The 17,129-nt window shown below is 37.4% G+C and overlaps 2 protein-coding genes across 2 annotated transcripts in view; one reads left to right on the top strand and one right to left on the bottom strand.

The window, feature by feature from the left end:
* The window catches only part of emc8 (ER membrane protein complex subunit 8), a 417,930-nt gene that overhangs the window by 332,693 nt on the left and 68,108 nt on the right, over positions 1–17,129 (top strand). The window lies entirely within an intron of this gene.
* The window catches only part of dusp22a (dual specificity phosphatase 22a), a 103,038-nt gene that overhangs the window by 42,074 nt on the left and 43,835 nt on the right, over positions 1–17,129 (bottom strand). The window contains exons 5-6 of the mRNA XM_082183117.1: positions 15,262–15,336; positions 14,149–14,320 (exon numbers count right to left, since the gene is read on the bottom strand). Coding sequence (XP_082039243.1) covers positions 14,149–14,320; positions 15,262–15,336 — 247 coding nt within the window. The remainder of the gene's footprint in view (positions 1–14,148; positions 14,321–15,261; positions 15,337–17,129) is intronic.

The following is a 17,129-nucleotide window of genomic DNA, read 5'->3' as shown; positions in this document are numbered from 1 at the left end:
TGTCAAGACACAAGAACTAATGAGATTTGATGTTGTTGTATTATTACGTAGTAACATCAAAATTGATATGATCAGTTCATTACACAAAGTTGTCTTCCAAAAACTTTTAAAATAGGCAAAACGACTCATCCACTACTTTTACTACATTTTGTATAGTGTTGACTTGTCCTTTATAGAGCTTAACAGCCTAGCCAATGTTCATTTTCATTGTATGGAATGAAGATATTAATATGTTTGCATGTGTTTGGAGTGGCATGTTGATGAGTAAATTACAATTATCATCTTTGGTAACCTATCCTTTTAAATCCTTTAAAGTGTTGTTAAAACCCCAATGAATTTAAGGCAACAACCCCAATTAAACACACCTAAATCAGCTAATAAAAGTGTTCAGGATCACTACAAACTTCCAGGCAGGTGTGTTGAACCAGATTGGAGTTAAACACTGCAATATATTATTGGCCCTCCAGGAGCAGGATTAGACACCCCTGATTTAAGTGCCATGAGCGTGTTACATCCACTATTAAATCTTATTTTGGTGCTGAACAAAAAGGTAACAAACAACTGTTGTTGCACCACGTCACTGGTGATTTATTTACAACAAAAGTATACATATGTAAATGTGCAAATTTGAAATGAATGTTTTTGTGTTTTTATTTTTTCCAAAAAACATCAAAGAGATAGGGGGAGAAAGAATAAATGAAGAAAGAAAAACAAAGGATTGAATGACTAAAGCTGGTACTTTAACCATCCTATATTTTACAGACAACAAACCAAAAGATGAGGACAGGAGCATTGCTGGGCCTGCCATGGTACATGCGAGGCAAAACAAGGGAAAATTAAACATTAGATCTCTTAATTTGCAGGGGTCTGGGGACTGTATTTGTATAATTGCTTTTAAGTAATAGTACCTTGTTTTGTTTACTTTCTATAAAGCCCGTGACCGTGACGAGGATGTGATCAAGGGTGTGGTGATTGGAATCCTACTGATTGTGTAAAATGTGATGGATCTCTCCCAACGTACTGGATAACAGGCCAAAAAAAGAGATAGAAAAACAAAAAGCAAAACTAAACAGACAATCAATCCAGCAGAAAGCAAAAGGAAAACAAAAACAGAACGCTGGAAGTCCGATTCCTTACAAGGCAAAACAGAGCGCAAAGCTCACGCAACAGGAAAACAGCAGGGCGCCAGGCAGAGGGGAGGGGCAGCGGAGAAATCGCACGCTGATGAGGGTAAACAACTGGAGCGGGAAGACGGGATGCGAGAGCAGCAATCCAGCCGGCAGCAGAAAGAAGGCCCGGAGAGAACGAGAGAGAATGCACAAAAGAAAAACAAACAGGGAAAAATAAACGGCACTGGAGTCTCAAAACAGGACTGGACAAGACACGTTTGCAGAATATCAACTGGCTGGGTCGAAGCGTAGCGGGAAGCGAACTCAATGATCTGGCACAAGACAGACAACACAAAGAGAATAAATAGGGAAAAGAATAAGGAAGGTAATCACTAACAGGTGAGGGGGTGAGCAGTGATGAAGAATGAGGGGGTGGTAATTAATTACACGAGCGGGCAGGGATGTAGTGGAGGCTAAACGCACGTAAACGCCGTATGCGCACCTCCCAAAATTCGGAAATAGTATTTACCAACCTCCAAAGTGCGTTTATCCACCTCTAAATAGCCTATAGTTCCTAAGCCATTTTAAATTAAGCTTATGTCATTTTAGTTTCATATTGTTCATTATTAGTTTCATAGGTTGTTAAACCTAAGATGAAGTCTTTCATACTTGACCAATCTCTTGCGGTGTTGCCAGCATGAAGCAGCAGACTGCATCAAGATTCATCAGTCACTAGCCCAAACTAGCCTACATGTCTCATGTAATGATGAATGAATTGTAAAAATGGATATCCGGCAATTTTTTAAGCGCCGTCAAGACAGCAGCCCTCCTCCTGATGCCAGCAAACGGCCTCGGCTACAAGCCCAAAGTGAGTGAGCTCGGAAAACAGTACTAAACTTCATGTTTTTGAGGTTAATTTGGTTCATGGTAGATTCATGCCACTGATTCAACAAGTCACCTCTACCTTTTGCCATTAGCCAATGTTACAAGTAAAATTCAGGATACATTATCAGATAAATAACTGGATGTAATTATATGCATTCTCTGGCATTTAAACCACTGAAAGTTTGTGACAACAAGCTCCCTTTGCTAGTCAGCAAGCTAGTTAATGTTATTGCTCAAGCCGTTCGCGGTTTCGGGGGTACGGTAAACGTTCGTTCCTTTAATAATAAAAATAACGTTCGTTATTTTGAATAGAAATCATCACTCATACAGCAGCCATTCATCTCATCTCCGGTTTATTTGTGTTCGTATACATACAATATCCACGATCCGCCAGGGATATTAGTCCACTGGTGCGCACATTTGGAGAAATAATGATTAATTATGACGTTTGTAAAATATTTCAAACGTCATACAGAATAACATTTCTATTCATTTTACACTGATTTATGCGATCTGAAGAGCTCAAACAGCTAACAGAGCTAGCGATGACTCTCCTCTTCCTGATTCGCGTCAGCTATGACATCAGTGCGATATCATTAGTTTGTAAAGCTGTCGATTGGAAAAAAACTGTAATCGACAACTATTTTGATAATCGATTAGTCGGTTTGAGTCATTTTTTAAGACAAAAGTAAAAAATTATTTGATTCCAGCTTGTTAAATGTGAATATGTTCTAGTGTCTTCTCTCCTCTGTGACAATAAACTGAATATCTTTGAGTAGTGGACAAAACGAGACATTTGAGGACGTCATCCTGGGCTTTTGGGAAACACTGATCCACATTTTTCTGACATATTATAGACCAAACAACTAATCGATTAATCGAGAAAATATATAACAGATTAATCGACTATGAAAATAATCCCAAATCGCTAATCATTATGTACAAGTGCATTGCATTGGAAGCCCTGGATATAAGCCTCCTTCTCTACCGCTCTTAAATATTTTTGTTCTCTCTGTTTTGTCATTTAGTAAACTTTATAGATTTCAACCAAAGTATTCCTTCTTGAGTCTCTTTAACAAGAACTTAGATTAATGTATGAATTGAATAGTGATTGTGTGACCTACGATGAGGGAACAACCAGTGATACCCTTGGTAGTACCATCAAATGATAGCCTATAGCGATGTCATCAGGATACACATATTTTGTAGGCAGTGGCCCACCTTACCGGGTGACCACGTCGTGGTGCACCAGAATTTATAGTTTACCCACCTCTTTTTTTACCACTACACCTCTGCGTGTGGGGAAGGAGCAGTGGCGAACGAGAGGGTGGAGAAACAAATCAACACAAAGACAGCGGAGCACACGGCGAACTGTCAAAACAAAGCCATGTGCTCCGAGACAACCACGCAGACAATGCAAGTAAAGAAAACAAGTTTTTTCTTGAGTAGTGTTTTTATATCTTTGCAAGAGAATTCTTTGTGTCTGTGTTTTTGGATGCAATATATCTGTTTAAAAAATAAATGCTAAGAGTTTAAATTTTGTTGTGTTTCAGTTGTGTTGATTTCATAAAACATCTGGTTCCAGACAGATATCCAGAAAGCAATGCAATGTCAAAGAAATTAAGTCCGGTAAACTCAAATAGTTAAGTTATGATGTTGAGGAAAAAATACTATTTTATGTCAATTAGACTTGGTTCATGGTTGTGAAAACATGAAAAATGAAGTTCAACCAATTTGTTTTTCAGTTGACTTAACTAAAAGTTCTTAATGCTCATTAATTGATACAGTACGTTGGCTCAAATTACTGCAAGTTATTTCAACAACTACATATAAGTTGAGAGAACTTAACACCTAAGGTTAGCTAAACTTAACTGAGTCAATGCAACAACATAACTTGACCAAGTCAAGTTGTGTCAACAAACCATTTTCTACAGTGTAATACTACTCTAGATAATGTGCGGGAATATGCCTTAATGCATATTTACACTTGTTATGAAATTTACCATATTTGTTTCTTAATGCTTGTTACTGCTCTTATTCTGAATGATTAATCCATGCATATCCTTTTATACAGAAGTACTGTATCCCTTCACAGACATGGAGACAGTACCTACAGTGAACAGCAAAATCTTCAGGGACCAACCAAACCCCTTCAGTGCTGTTTCAGTTTTTTTACATGAATATGAGGTTTTGAATAAAGGTGGCTGAAGAGACTTACAGGAGTATGTTGTTCTCCAAACCGTTGATGAACCATTACATTTTGTGTTAATCCGGCCTAGCCGGTACGGTATGGTTTAATTTTTCACTGTGGGGCTGAGGTATGGTTAAATGATCTAGAATATGGTCATGCAGAATAAGGCATGAATATGTGCATTAATAAGTACTAATAACCAGCCAATATGCTAGTAATATGCATTCTAATAAGCAACTATTTGATAGTGAATATGTATACCAAATCTAAGTGTTACCACATCAGTTGCTATATTGGTAACTGTGTTATGGAGCTTGATCAGATTTTATTATTATTATTATTAACTTGTTTACTTCACTCAAATATACTCTAAAAAAAAAAAAATCAGGGGACCTGTTACCACAACTTAAATAAATGCATGGGTTCAAGTTAAAAATGATCATTTATTGATTTAATTAAAACTTGTAAGTTTCAAACATTATTTTGTTGAGATCTGTTGACATAATAATGTTGATCATTATATTAACTTAATATTGTGTGTAATTTAAAATCAATTTCCATGTTAATTAATTAATTATGTTAAAGTCAAGTCAAGTCACCTTTATGTATGTTGTGCTTTTTACAATACAGATTGTTTCTACAATTTACAATACAGATTGTTTCCACAGTGATAACGGTTTGTTTCGGCTGTACAGCAGATCTAGAAGAAAATAGTGTCATAGTCCAGCTTAAGTAAGTTCAGTTAACCCTTTTGCACGTACGATCACACCGGTGTGATCAGTCTTGGCTGCTTTACAGTGATAACAGTTTGTTTCGGCTGTACAGCAGATCTAGAAGAAAATAGTGTCATAGTCCAGCTTAAGTAAGTTCAGTTAACCAAGTTGTAGTAACTTAATGAAATTGTCTTGACAACTTTGAAAATTGGGCAGTGGATTTCTAGTTCAAAGCATGCTTTAGGACTGGAAAAGGAGAATAAATGCTGATGTTAAATGTTATTATATTTATTTTTTAGTGAAGAGAAAGACCCGTTAGTGTTTAATGCTGTAATTTCTTTTTAACATTTAATAGAGTTTCTGTTGTTGAAATGTTTGTGTTTACCATTGTGCTGAAGAGAGACTGAGGGTTGAGGATGCACTCACAGCCTAAGCCTTTCCAGGGGAGGATGGATCTGAGGGCTGTCATCCTCTTGAGGAAGGCTTCAGGCAAAAAGTCCTGATGCTATAGGGCTCAGGACTTTGAGGACTGGCCCCTCCGAGGAGAAGTGACCAACACCACTGTATCTACAACGTAAGATCGTGTATCTTCGCAGTGCCCTTGGGAAATCAGTCAGCTCCTTGCGGTTTCCAGCAAGCTTCTTGCCCAGTCCTCACCTGAGAATGTTGCAGAACTGGGATGCTTTCTACCTCCGAGGAGGGTATTGGAGAAGTCATCCCCTGCCAGCAAGCAATTTCAAGGCACCAGGCATATTACTCAGCCTACACCAGAGGTCAGTCTTGAGAGACTGATACCCCTTTTCAGACTATCGGTAGCGTGGCTTCTTCTGCCGAATGTGTCTCCATGGGTCCTGCAAATTATAGAGAAAGGGTACAGAATTCAGTCTGGACAGAGTACTGTCTACATTGGTCAGTTCCAAGCAGGCCCAACAGAGTTGGAAGTGCAGTCTCTTTTAGCAAAAGAGACCATAGAACATGTTCCTCTGCCCGACAGAGACTTTGGTTTCTACAGCCGGTACTTCATAGTTCCAAAGGAGGGGGTACTGTGTCTAATCAAATCAAGTCTGAGGTGTGTTACCATAGATATGAAAGACACTTACTTTCACATATTCTTCATCAACAAAAACAAAAAACAAAGAAAAGAAGTACCTCAGGTTCGTTTCCGATATCATGTTCTCCGTTCGGCCGAGCCTTGTCGCCTCACGGCTTCACAAAGTGTTCTGGCTCTCTTGTGATACCAGGACATTTGTGTACTCAATTACATCATCAAATGGTTGATTCTAGCTATAAGTATAAATAAAAATGCTAACATATTTGTTTCAGACAAACAGATAGTCCAGCCCCAAACTCATGCCATTGTGTGAGCCACACAGTTCCATTTAGTGTTAGAAATAATACATCATATTAATACATAAAACCTTTAAACTGCCAATCCATTTACAATGTAATTGACTAAAGAGGATCAGAACAATACCTTTTTTACTCTATAAAATTATCCATCTTATTTTTCAATGCAGAAGTACATCTAAACCATTTCCTGTGAATGTAGAAAAATGTTAGATTTATTAGCCACTTTATAAATAAGGACTCAAGGACATTCACAGAGTTGTCAAAAACCCACTCTTGCATTGTCTTAGCTGTGTGCTTAGGGTCCTGTCCTGTTGGAGGGTGAATATTCTGCCCAATCCGAGGTTTTGAATTCTCTGGACCAGGTTTTCTTTAAGGATATCTCCATATTTTGCTGTGTTGAGCTTTCCTTCTACCCTGATGAGTCCCTGTTGCTGAAAAACATCACCACAGCATGATGCTGCCACCACCATGCTTTACCATTGGGATGGTATTGTGCAGATGATGAGTGGTGCCTGGTTTCCTCCAAACATGATGCTTGGAACTGAGGTTCATCAGACTATAAAATCTTGATTCTCACAGTCTGAGAGTCATTTAGGTGTTTGTTTGTTTTCTTCTTCAAATTCCAAGACGATTTTAATGTGTCTTCACTGAGGAGAGGCTTGAGTCTGGCCACTGTGCCATAAAGCCCAGATCAGTGAAGTGTTGCAATGATGTTTCCTTTTGTAAGTTTCTCCCATCTCCATTTATGATCAGGGAGCTCAACAACAGTGACAATCAACTTCTTGGTCACCACTCTTACCAAGTCCCTTCTCCATCAATTGCACCAGGAGGCCAGCTTTAGAAAGATTCCTGGTTGTTCCAGACTTCTTCCATTTAGGATTATGGAGGCTACATGCTTCTGTGAACCTACACTTTTTTTTTTTTTTTTGAGTTCCCCAGATCTGTGTCTCAACTCTCGACACAATCCTGTCACTGATTCTGAATCCTGTCCTGTCTGTCATTCCTTGTTGTTTATATTGCAAAATATAACTTACTCATCAACATATATTAGATATTGTCTAATATTGCCTATCACATTAATCTGACATCGCTAGCTTTTATCTAAATCGTTATCGTTAGCACAACACACTAGTATCTCGCTAGCCTGTTAACCTGCTATCCGTGCTTGCCGTCTAGTGCGCGCTCACGCCTTTTACAAGTCCATCAAACAACTGTGGTGAGTAGGATCAGTCAACAAACACGGTGAGTAATGTCTTCTCCTGTTATTGTCACTTGCACTTCGTGTCACATAGTATAGCCTTCTCTGTCAGCAGTGAGGACTACACGTGATTAATGCAGGGAGATAGTCAGGCTGACGGAGAAGATATCAGAACTAGAGACACCCAAACTTTAATCGAGGATAGTAAGAATGCAAGGGCTTTAGATACCGCTTTGGATGCGACTAGCTTAGTGAACTCTGCACATTGTTCGGTTCTGGCTGTAGAGCCCGTGCAGTAACATGGTTACTGGTTGTAATCCGATTACAATAACAAATAGATTCTCCCCACTCAGTGAAACACCCACTGTGAATCCTGCTGAATTCATCCCTCCTGGGAAAGTGCCGCTCTTCTCTCTAGTAATATGGCACATAGTCTTAGAGCTCAAACATGACGAATTGGGGCTCAGGTCAGGAAGCAGACAGACTGGCCAAACCGACCGTCTGTTAGCTGTCTCACGTCACTGAGGTCAGATAAATCCCATCACATAGAGACTCTTTCACCTAGATATCATCATATAAAGACTGTGTCTGTTCCCCGAATTAGGGTAAAAATGTAATCGATGTTCAACAAATAAAAAATATATATTATAGAGATGAACAAATGATAAAGCTTGGGTTGCCGAATATTCGATCCCTTACTTCAAAAGCACTTATTGTTAATAATATAACTACAGATTATAAACTAGACATGTTGTATCTGACAGAAACCTGGCTAAAACCAGACAATTACATTACTTTAAATGAGTCCACCCCCCAAGATTACTGTTATAAAAACGAGCCACGTCTGAAAGGAAAAGGGGGTGGTGTTGCTGTAATCTATAGTAATATCTTCAGAATTACTGAGAAGTCTAGTTTCAAATATAATTATTTTAAAGTGTTGGTGCTTAATGTAACACTATCTAGTGAAAACGATAAATCGCGCTTGACATTTGTGCTAGCTACTGTATACAGGCCACCAGGGCACCACATAGACTTTATCAAAGAATTTGCTGATTTTTTATCGGAGTTAGTACTGGCTGCAGATAAAGTCCTAATTGTTGGTGATTTTAATATACATATAGATAACGAAAAAGATGCATTGGGATTGGCATTAGAGACATTCTGAACTCTATTGGAGTTAAACAACACGTATCAGGACCCACTCATTGTCCTAATCATACTTTAGATCTAATATTGTCCCATGAGATCAATCTTAATGCCGTTCAAATTCTGCAACAGAGTGATGACATCTCAGATCATTATCTAGTCTTGTGTATACTCCATTTAGCCAAGGTTGCAAAGCCGACTCTGTGTTACAAATATGTTAGAATCACTTCTGCCACTAAAGATTGCTTTATTAATAATATTCCTGATCAGTTTCATCTCCTCAGCACCCCAGATAGCTTAGAAGTACTCGGTATTGCGGCAGAAACTTTTGACTAGCCAGCACTTTAGACACAGTTGCTCCTTTGCGCTTAAAGAAGATTAAAGAAAATAGTCCAACACCGTGGTACAACGAGCACACTCGAGCCCTTAAGAGAGTAGCCAGAAAAATGGAGCGCAACTGGAAGAAGAAATGAAGAGTTCAGATGCAAAAGCCTCTAAGTGCCATCTGAAATTTTCTTCTAGAATGATAATTTTTATCAAGCTTGTATATTTAAGTTCAGTATTTTCACTTAAATGCCAATGAAAATTACCTATTAATTGTCATTTAAGTGAAATTACTGAACTTAAATATACAAGCTTGATAAAAATGATCATTCTAGAAGAAAATTTCAGATGGCACTTAGAGGCTTTTGCATCTGAACTCTTCAAATAAAACTAGACGTTTTTCGAATTTCGTGGAGAGAGAGCACGATTGCGTACAGAAAAGCCTTAAAAACTGCTAGATCTGCTTATTTGTCAACTCTTAGAAGAAAACAAACACAACCCTAGGTATTTATTTGACGCAGTGGCTAAATTAACAAGAAATAAAGCTTCTACTTCTGAAGTTTCCAAAGAGCATAGCAGTAATGACTTTATGAACTTCTTTACTTACAAGATTGATAATATTAGAGAGAAAATTATAACTATGATGCAACCATCTACTACAGTATCACATCAGGCAGTGCATTGTAGTCTCCCTGAGGAAAAATTACATTCATTTGTTGCAATAGGAAAGGAAGAATTGTCTAAACTCGTTAAATAATCTAAATCAACAACATGTATTTTAGACCCTAAACCGACTAAGCTACTGAAAGTAATGCTTCTAGAGGTCATAGATACTCTTCTTAATATCATTAATTCATCTTTGCCACTAGGATATGTACCAAAAGCTTTTAAGCAGGCTTTTATTAAACCTCTTATTAAAAAAACGCAACTTGATCCTAGAGAATTAGTCAATTACAGGCCAATCTCAAATCTACCCTTTTTGCCAAAGATACTAGAAAAAGCAGTATCCTCACAACTATGTTCCTTTTTAGAAAGAAATGGTATCTGCGAGGATTTTCAGTCAGGATTTAGACCGTACCATTGTACTGATACAGTTCTCGTTAGAGTTACAAATGATTTGCTCTTATCATCCGATCGTGGTTGTATCTCTCTATTAGTGTTACTTGATCTTAGTGCTGCATTTGATACCATTGACCACAACATTCTTGTAAAAAGACTCGAAAATGATGCTGGCATTAGTGGAATTGCATTAACATGGTTTAAATCATACTTATCTGACCGTTATCAGTTTGTAGCAGTAAATGAAGAAATATCTTATCGATCAAAAGTTATAGTGAACAGTATAGAGTACCACAATGCTCAGTACTAAGACCGTTGCTGTTCACTCTGTACATGCTAGCCTTGGGAGATATCATTAGGAAGCATGGCATTAGTTTTCACTGTTATGCCGATGATACTCAGCTCTATATCTCTTCGCGCCCCGACAAAACTTGCCAATTCAAGAAATTAACGGAATGCATAGCTGATATAAAAATTTGGATGACTAGTAATTTCCTATAACTTAATTCTGAAAAAAAAAAAAAACAGAGTTTCTAATGATTGGACCAAAAACCTCAGCACGTAATAACCTAGAATACTGTCTAACAATTTATGGCTGCTCAAGTCTTCGTCATCGGTTAGGAACCTGGGTGTGCTCTTTAGACGCGTTTCCACTGCAGGAACTTTCCCCAGGAACTAGGAACTTTGGGCTGGTACTCGATGTGTTTACACCGCAGGAACCAGGGTCTAAATGAAGTTCCGGGTAAATATTTCCCCCTCCGATAGTCCCTGCTCATGAGGTAGTACTTTTTCAAAGTTCAGGAACTTTCAGGGGTGGGACTTGTGCGCTGCACAAGCTGATTGGTTGTGTTCACGCCGAATTTTGGTTGGATGATTCCACGCAGCATTTTATTTATTTTTAACATCCCTTTTTAAAAAATCTATTGCGGTTCGTGTCGTGGCTTCATGCAGTAAGAGTTGTCTGTCTGCAAATATGGAATTTAATTAAAAAAAACTGGTGGACTGGCGACGAGTTTCAGGCTTTATTAAGGGTATTTGTGGAAGAGGAAACTTTCTGCGCGTTCGTCCCAGCCATCTCACGGTCAATGTCCGCAATAGCTGATAACATACAAATTTTATATCTAACGTTAGCATTACGAGCTTACTGAACACGCTTTATCAGTGCTTGTCTCTTTTCTGCCACAGCTTTTATTATTAACTCATTATGTTTACACATTGTCATCTATTGCAAGGCACTCCAAACCATATTACAAATTTACTATAACAGGATTGAAATAGCACTTTGAGGTTAGTACCAAACAACTATTTACAAGACTGTCACTATTTATGATTGATAGACGGGGTTCAGGCTTTTTTTAAAGCGTATTGGCGAAATACTTTTTTTGCGCGTTCGTCCCAGGCATCTCACAATAACTGATAACATACGTTGTCTAATTTTATACGCATACGAGCTTTCTGAACACGCTTTAGTATCAGTGCTCGTCTATTTTGTTTTGTTAATTACCTCGTAAGTAAACCAATACATAACTGCAGCACAGTTTGAATCTCTTCCATACTTATTATAAATGTGGCGCAACTGATTACTGTCCGTCGCAGACTGGGAGGAGCAGTTGCGCGCAGTTTACCTTCCCGGTACTTTACACCGCGGTGTAAACGCAGAAAGCAACCGGTCTGGGGCTAAAAAAGTTCCTGGGAAAAAAGTTCCTGGTACAAATTGTTCCGGGTAATTTCGGTGGAAACGCGGCTTTTGATCCCAATCTTTCATTTGAAAGTAACGTTTCTAGCATCTGTAAAACCGCATTCTTCCATCTTATAAATATATCTAAATTACGGCATATGCTTTCAATGAAAAATGTGGAACAGTTAGTTAATGCGTTCATGACCTCAAGGATAGATTATTGGAATGCTCTTATGGGTGGTTGCCCTGCACGCATAATAAACAAACTACAGCTGGTCCACAACGCAGCAGCTAGAGTTCTTACTAGAACCAGGAAGTATGACCATATTAGCCCGGTTCTGTCAACACTGTATTGGCTCCCTATTAAACATTGTATACATTTTAAAGTATTGCTGATTACTTACAAAGTACTAAATGGTTTAGGTCCCCAGTACTTGAGCGAGCTCTTAACGCATTATAATCCTTCATGTCTATTGCGATCTCAAAACTCTGGCCATTTGATAATACCTAGAATATCAAGATCGACTGCTGGCGGTAGATCCTTTTCCTATTTAGCACCTAAACTCTGGAACAGTCTTCCTAACATTGTCCGGGAAGCAGACACACTGTCAGTTTGAATCTAGACTAAAAACACATCTTTTTAACCCGGCATACACATAGAAAATTATACATTCCTATTATTCAAATCAGTTAAATGATTATTAGGCTGCATAAATTAGGTCAGCCGGAACTGGGAACACTTCCTATAAAACCCGATGTACTCGTTACATCATAAGAAGAATGGCATCTACACTAATGTTAGTCTTTCTGCTTATTCCGAGGTATACTTTAATCAGCTGGATCCAGGTCGTATCCAGACCAGATGGAGGACCTGCGCCTGGACACGACCACAACGCATGATGTAGTCACCCGTATCCGGGTCGTATCTAGACCAGATGGAGGACCCGCACGAGATAGCTCTAACTTTAATAATGTTCGACCAAGGAAAAAAAGGAAAAAAAGCTTCTGGGAGGGTGTTTGGCTTGAGGTCATGGTGCAAAGGACCCTAGGTTGAAATTACTCCAAACCATCCCTTTAAGAGGTATTTTGGGTTAAGATTATGGAAACTACGCTTAGCATAATAAATGCACAATACTAACACATCCTGTCAATAAAACATATGTACACTGATCCTGATGAATAGAATAGAATAATATCTGCATGCAAATCCTTCCCAGCTAATACACATCTTAACAGTTATGTAATTAATTGGTACTTTTAATTTCATGACTTATTAGTTACAATGTTGCATGCTTGTAAATTAATTTGCTCTTTATATATAATGAAGCGATATACAGTGAGCACGCCTCCACATTCGTGCATGCAACTGAAAAGTGCACGTTGCGACCACAGTATAACATCTGACAGGACAGGAGAGTTTGTTTTGGTTCATTTAGCTGAGAGACTTTTTTTTTTATATATGTAACTTACTTTTAAAGGGGTGGTATAATGCCCTTTTCACAAGATGTAAAATAAGTCGTTGATGTCCCCAGAGTGTGTATGTGAAATTTTAGCTCAAAATACCCCACAGATATTTTTATACAGCATGTTAAAGTTGTCACTTTTTGAGGGTGAGCAAAAACGCACCATTTTTTGTGTCTGTTCCTTTAAATGCAAATGAGCTGCTGCTCCCGGCACAGAGGATGGAGCTTCAAGAGGTTGTGTCCTTTTACCTCACACAGACATGCACTGAAAATTTCAAAAACCTTTAGCCTTTTATGTTCAAACCCGTGTCAGACAATGATGGAAAGACTCAAGAAGAAGTGACAACATGTAGACAACACATTTCTGAATGGTTAGTTGGTGAATTTATGCAGCTTATGTGTAGTTATCTTCTAGTCATTGATTAGCATATTCTCTCTTGATAATCTATAAATTGTGTTCCCGGAGGCAGGTTTATGTAAATTTTAGGGTTAGTGATGTCACTAACCTGGGAGGAATGTCGTGTAGTCCTTACCAGCCGTTTGTTGTAGTCCTTAAAAAGCTATTTCTTTAAAAGAAAATATCTCCCTTTGCTTTGAACTTTGAGTGTTGTAGCTTTGCAGATGTTGTTTATGCTCAAACAGCAACATTACACACTAATTAAAGTTAGAAAAGTGAAATCATATTCAACCACCCCTTTAAGTAACAAAAAAAAAAAAAATCTCAGCCACTTTTTTACTTTAATTGCGTCTGACAGAAGAAACAACAGCTTTCATGCACGTCTTTCAAAATAAATTCTTGCATCAGGAAAAAAAACAATTAGAATTAAGTTGTGTGTTGTTGTTTCTTTGACTACACACACCTCAACCCACTAAAAATGGTATTGTGACCGCTTGAGAAACACTGGTGTAGACTGACATGAAAAAATACATATTATATTTATATCTTTACTCCTATGTTTGGCAGTTCAAAATATCAAACTCTGATTGGAAGCTGTGTCCAGACAGAATCTGTCTATGAAATGCTGAATGTACCTCTGACACATGTTTCATCTGGAACTCCTGCAGCTGCTGCTGGAAGCCATAGTTTGGGCCCACAAAGGAGCGCACAGCCTTCACTGCAGTAAGACACTCTTCCCAGCTGTAGCTGGTGACAGTCATGAGGTAAGCCACCACCACGGTGGTACTGCGAGACACCCCAGCAAGACTGTAGCAGGAAAAGGGTTTGTGAGGTTGAGTTTGAACATGGAAGAGCATGAATTATAATGAATGACACATTGTTTGGCATTGGGATCATGTTCATTTACACAGACTGTAGTATAACTATATATATATATATATATATATATATATATATATATATATATATATATATATAAAATACACTACTGGTCAAAAGTTTTAGATCGGTAAGATTATTTATGTTTTTAAAAGAAGTATCTTCTGCTCACCAAGGCTGCATTTATTTGATTAAAAATACAAACAAAAACAGTCATATATTGTGAAATATTATTACAATATTTCTGCTCTTTTGATATAATTATTTCTCTTGTTCTTTTGATAATAATTGCTGTTCTTTTGAACTTTCTATTCATCATAGCATCATGAAATAAAAATGTCATAAATGTTTCTTGATCATCAAATCATCATATTAAAATTATTTCTGAAGGATCATGTGACACTGAAGACTGGAGTAATGATGCTGAAAATTCAGCTTTGATCACAGGAATAAATTACACTTAACTATATATTCAAATAGAAAACAGATGTTTTAAATTGTAATAATATTTCACAATATGACTGTTTTTGTTTGTATTTTTAATCAAATAAATTCAGCCTTGGTGAGCAGAAGATACTTCTTTTAAAAACATTAAAAATCGTACAGATCTAAAACTTTTGACCGGTAGTGTGTGTGTGTATATATATATATATATATATACATAAAAACATAAGCATAAGACAACAATGACCTGTCTAGACTGTAATACTGGTAAAGGAAAAAAGCTGAATGATGCAAGTCAAACAAGATGTTACAGTTAAACCATGGTTGCCCTAAAGCTCCTGTAACCTTTATAAATGCCTGCTGGAGCAGCTCACACCATACCACATATCAAAATACCCATAATACCACACAAAAATAAAACCTACCAATGAACTAGACATGACCCTCCATTAAGTCGACACTCATGGATAAAGCGAATGGACTCTTTGAAATGTTGAGACCTGACAAGACACAAGAAAGTGGCATTAGCTGCATCACAACACTAAAGTTATCAAATATATATATATATATTTATATATATATATATATATTATTTTTTTTATATTGTATATTAAAAAGTAGACTGACATAAGATACCTAACTACATGTCCAGTTGTTTCTAAATTTGAAAGGTTGATTTTATGATTGTTTTGGCATTTCTCAAGATAGTTCTAGGGAAGAACATTATGAATTATAATTTAAAATATTATTTTACAGTAAAGTGGGTAAAACTAATATACACAGTTTAACAGATTTAGCACATAACTGTTTGGGTGATTACGGTTTTCCAGCAGCTTGAAAACCCACAAATTCAGGTATGATTGGGAAACATGAGATTGCAAAAACTGGCAAACTGCTCTCCAAATAAAAGCTGATTTCCCAATAAAGCTAAGCAATGAAGGACTGCAAAACCATATTTGTGTGTGTGTGTGTGTGTGTGTGTGTGTGTGTGTGTGTGTGTGTGTGTGTGTGTGTGTGTGTGTGTGTGTGTGTGTGTGTGTGTGTGTGTGTGTGTGTGTGTGTGTGTGTGTGTGTGTGTGTGTGTGTGTGTGTGTGTGTGTGTGTGTGTGTGTGTGTGTGTGTGTAGGGCAACATATGCCATTCAAATCAATATTGTGTTTAGAATGTTGTCCTACACTGTAAACATGTTTTGTTGGTGATTCAGTAACATTAAATAATTTTGACTTAAAAACATGAAGCACCTTTTTCATTGTATAAATTGTCATAATGCATGGTATGTATGTCATATTTATTAAACTAACTGATCTACTGATAATGCACATAATAAATGGCATTAACCACAATGATTTATATACCTTGTGTTTTAGAACATCATGACCCATACACAACAATTGCAAAGAGAAGTTCCTCGATGGTTTTAACGTTTTCCATGTTATTGCCATGCTCTTAATATCAGACAAACTGCAGATTGATTTTAACCAATAGCAGAAAATGAGAAAGAGACTTTGAAGCACTATTACTCTTGCAGATTTCTATACCACATGACATGTCATTAAAACAGTGTGACTATCAGATATAGGCTATTCATACTGTTATTCTAACATCTGATTCTAACTTTTTTTGTGATTCTAACTTTATTCTAACTTTTTGTGATTCTAACTTGAACTTTTCACTAAGAATCTACCCAAGCTCAGTTTTGCCAGTATGTGAGGCCACCCCATTGGAAAAAGGACTTGTGTGTGATGAAACAGGCAGATTGACCGTTATCCTTATTTTAAAGCTGTGGGATTGTGACAGAGGGGCTTTTAATAGTCCTAGTGGCCAGTGCAGTTTCCTTCCCTAAGGATTGCATCAGGGGCCGGTATCTCATGAGCACATGTACACCATCCAGACATTTGTCAAATGTGTTTTCATTTGGAAAATGTCATGTTTAGAGCATTTGCTACTGTAAAACATTAAGATGTTAGAATGTCATTCAGGTGTTTTATGATGCTTATGTATGGAAGAAAAAATAATGACAAATGTATTTGAAACTAAAGCATGTTGAATTGCTCTAAAGGGCTTACATTTTTAGGGTCTGATTTGTTTTTGTTCAGGCATTACTGGGTGTTAACCACATGTTCTACAGATTGAGAGAGGAAATACTGCAGTAGATTGACTTAGAATGCCCTATTTTACTGTCATGAGTGAATATTGTAGAAAAATTCCACATGCTTTACAAATTTATTTTATAAATTAATTTGTAATATTATATATGCCAGTATTATGAGGAAAAGCTGATTAAGACACAAAC

This window comes from Leuciscus leuciscus (assembly GCF_965113295.1).
Source record: "Leuciscus leuciscus genome assembly, chromosome: 10".
NCBI classification, from domain to species: Eukaryota; Metazoa; Chordata; class Actinopteri; order Cypriniformes; family Leuciscidae; genus Leuciscus; species Leuciscus leuciscus.
Note: the sequence above shows the minus strand (reverse complement) of the source record. Positions and strands in the feature narration are given on the sequence as shown.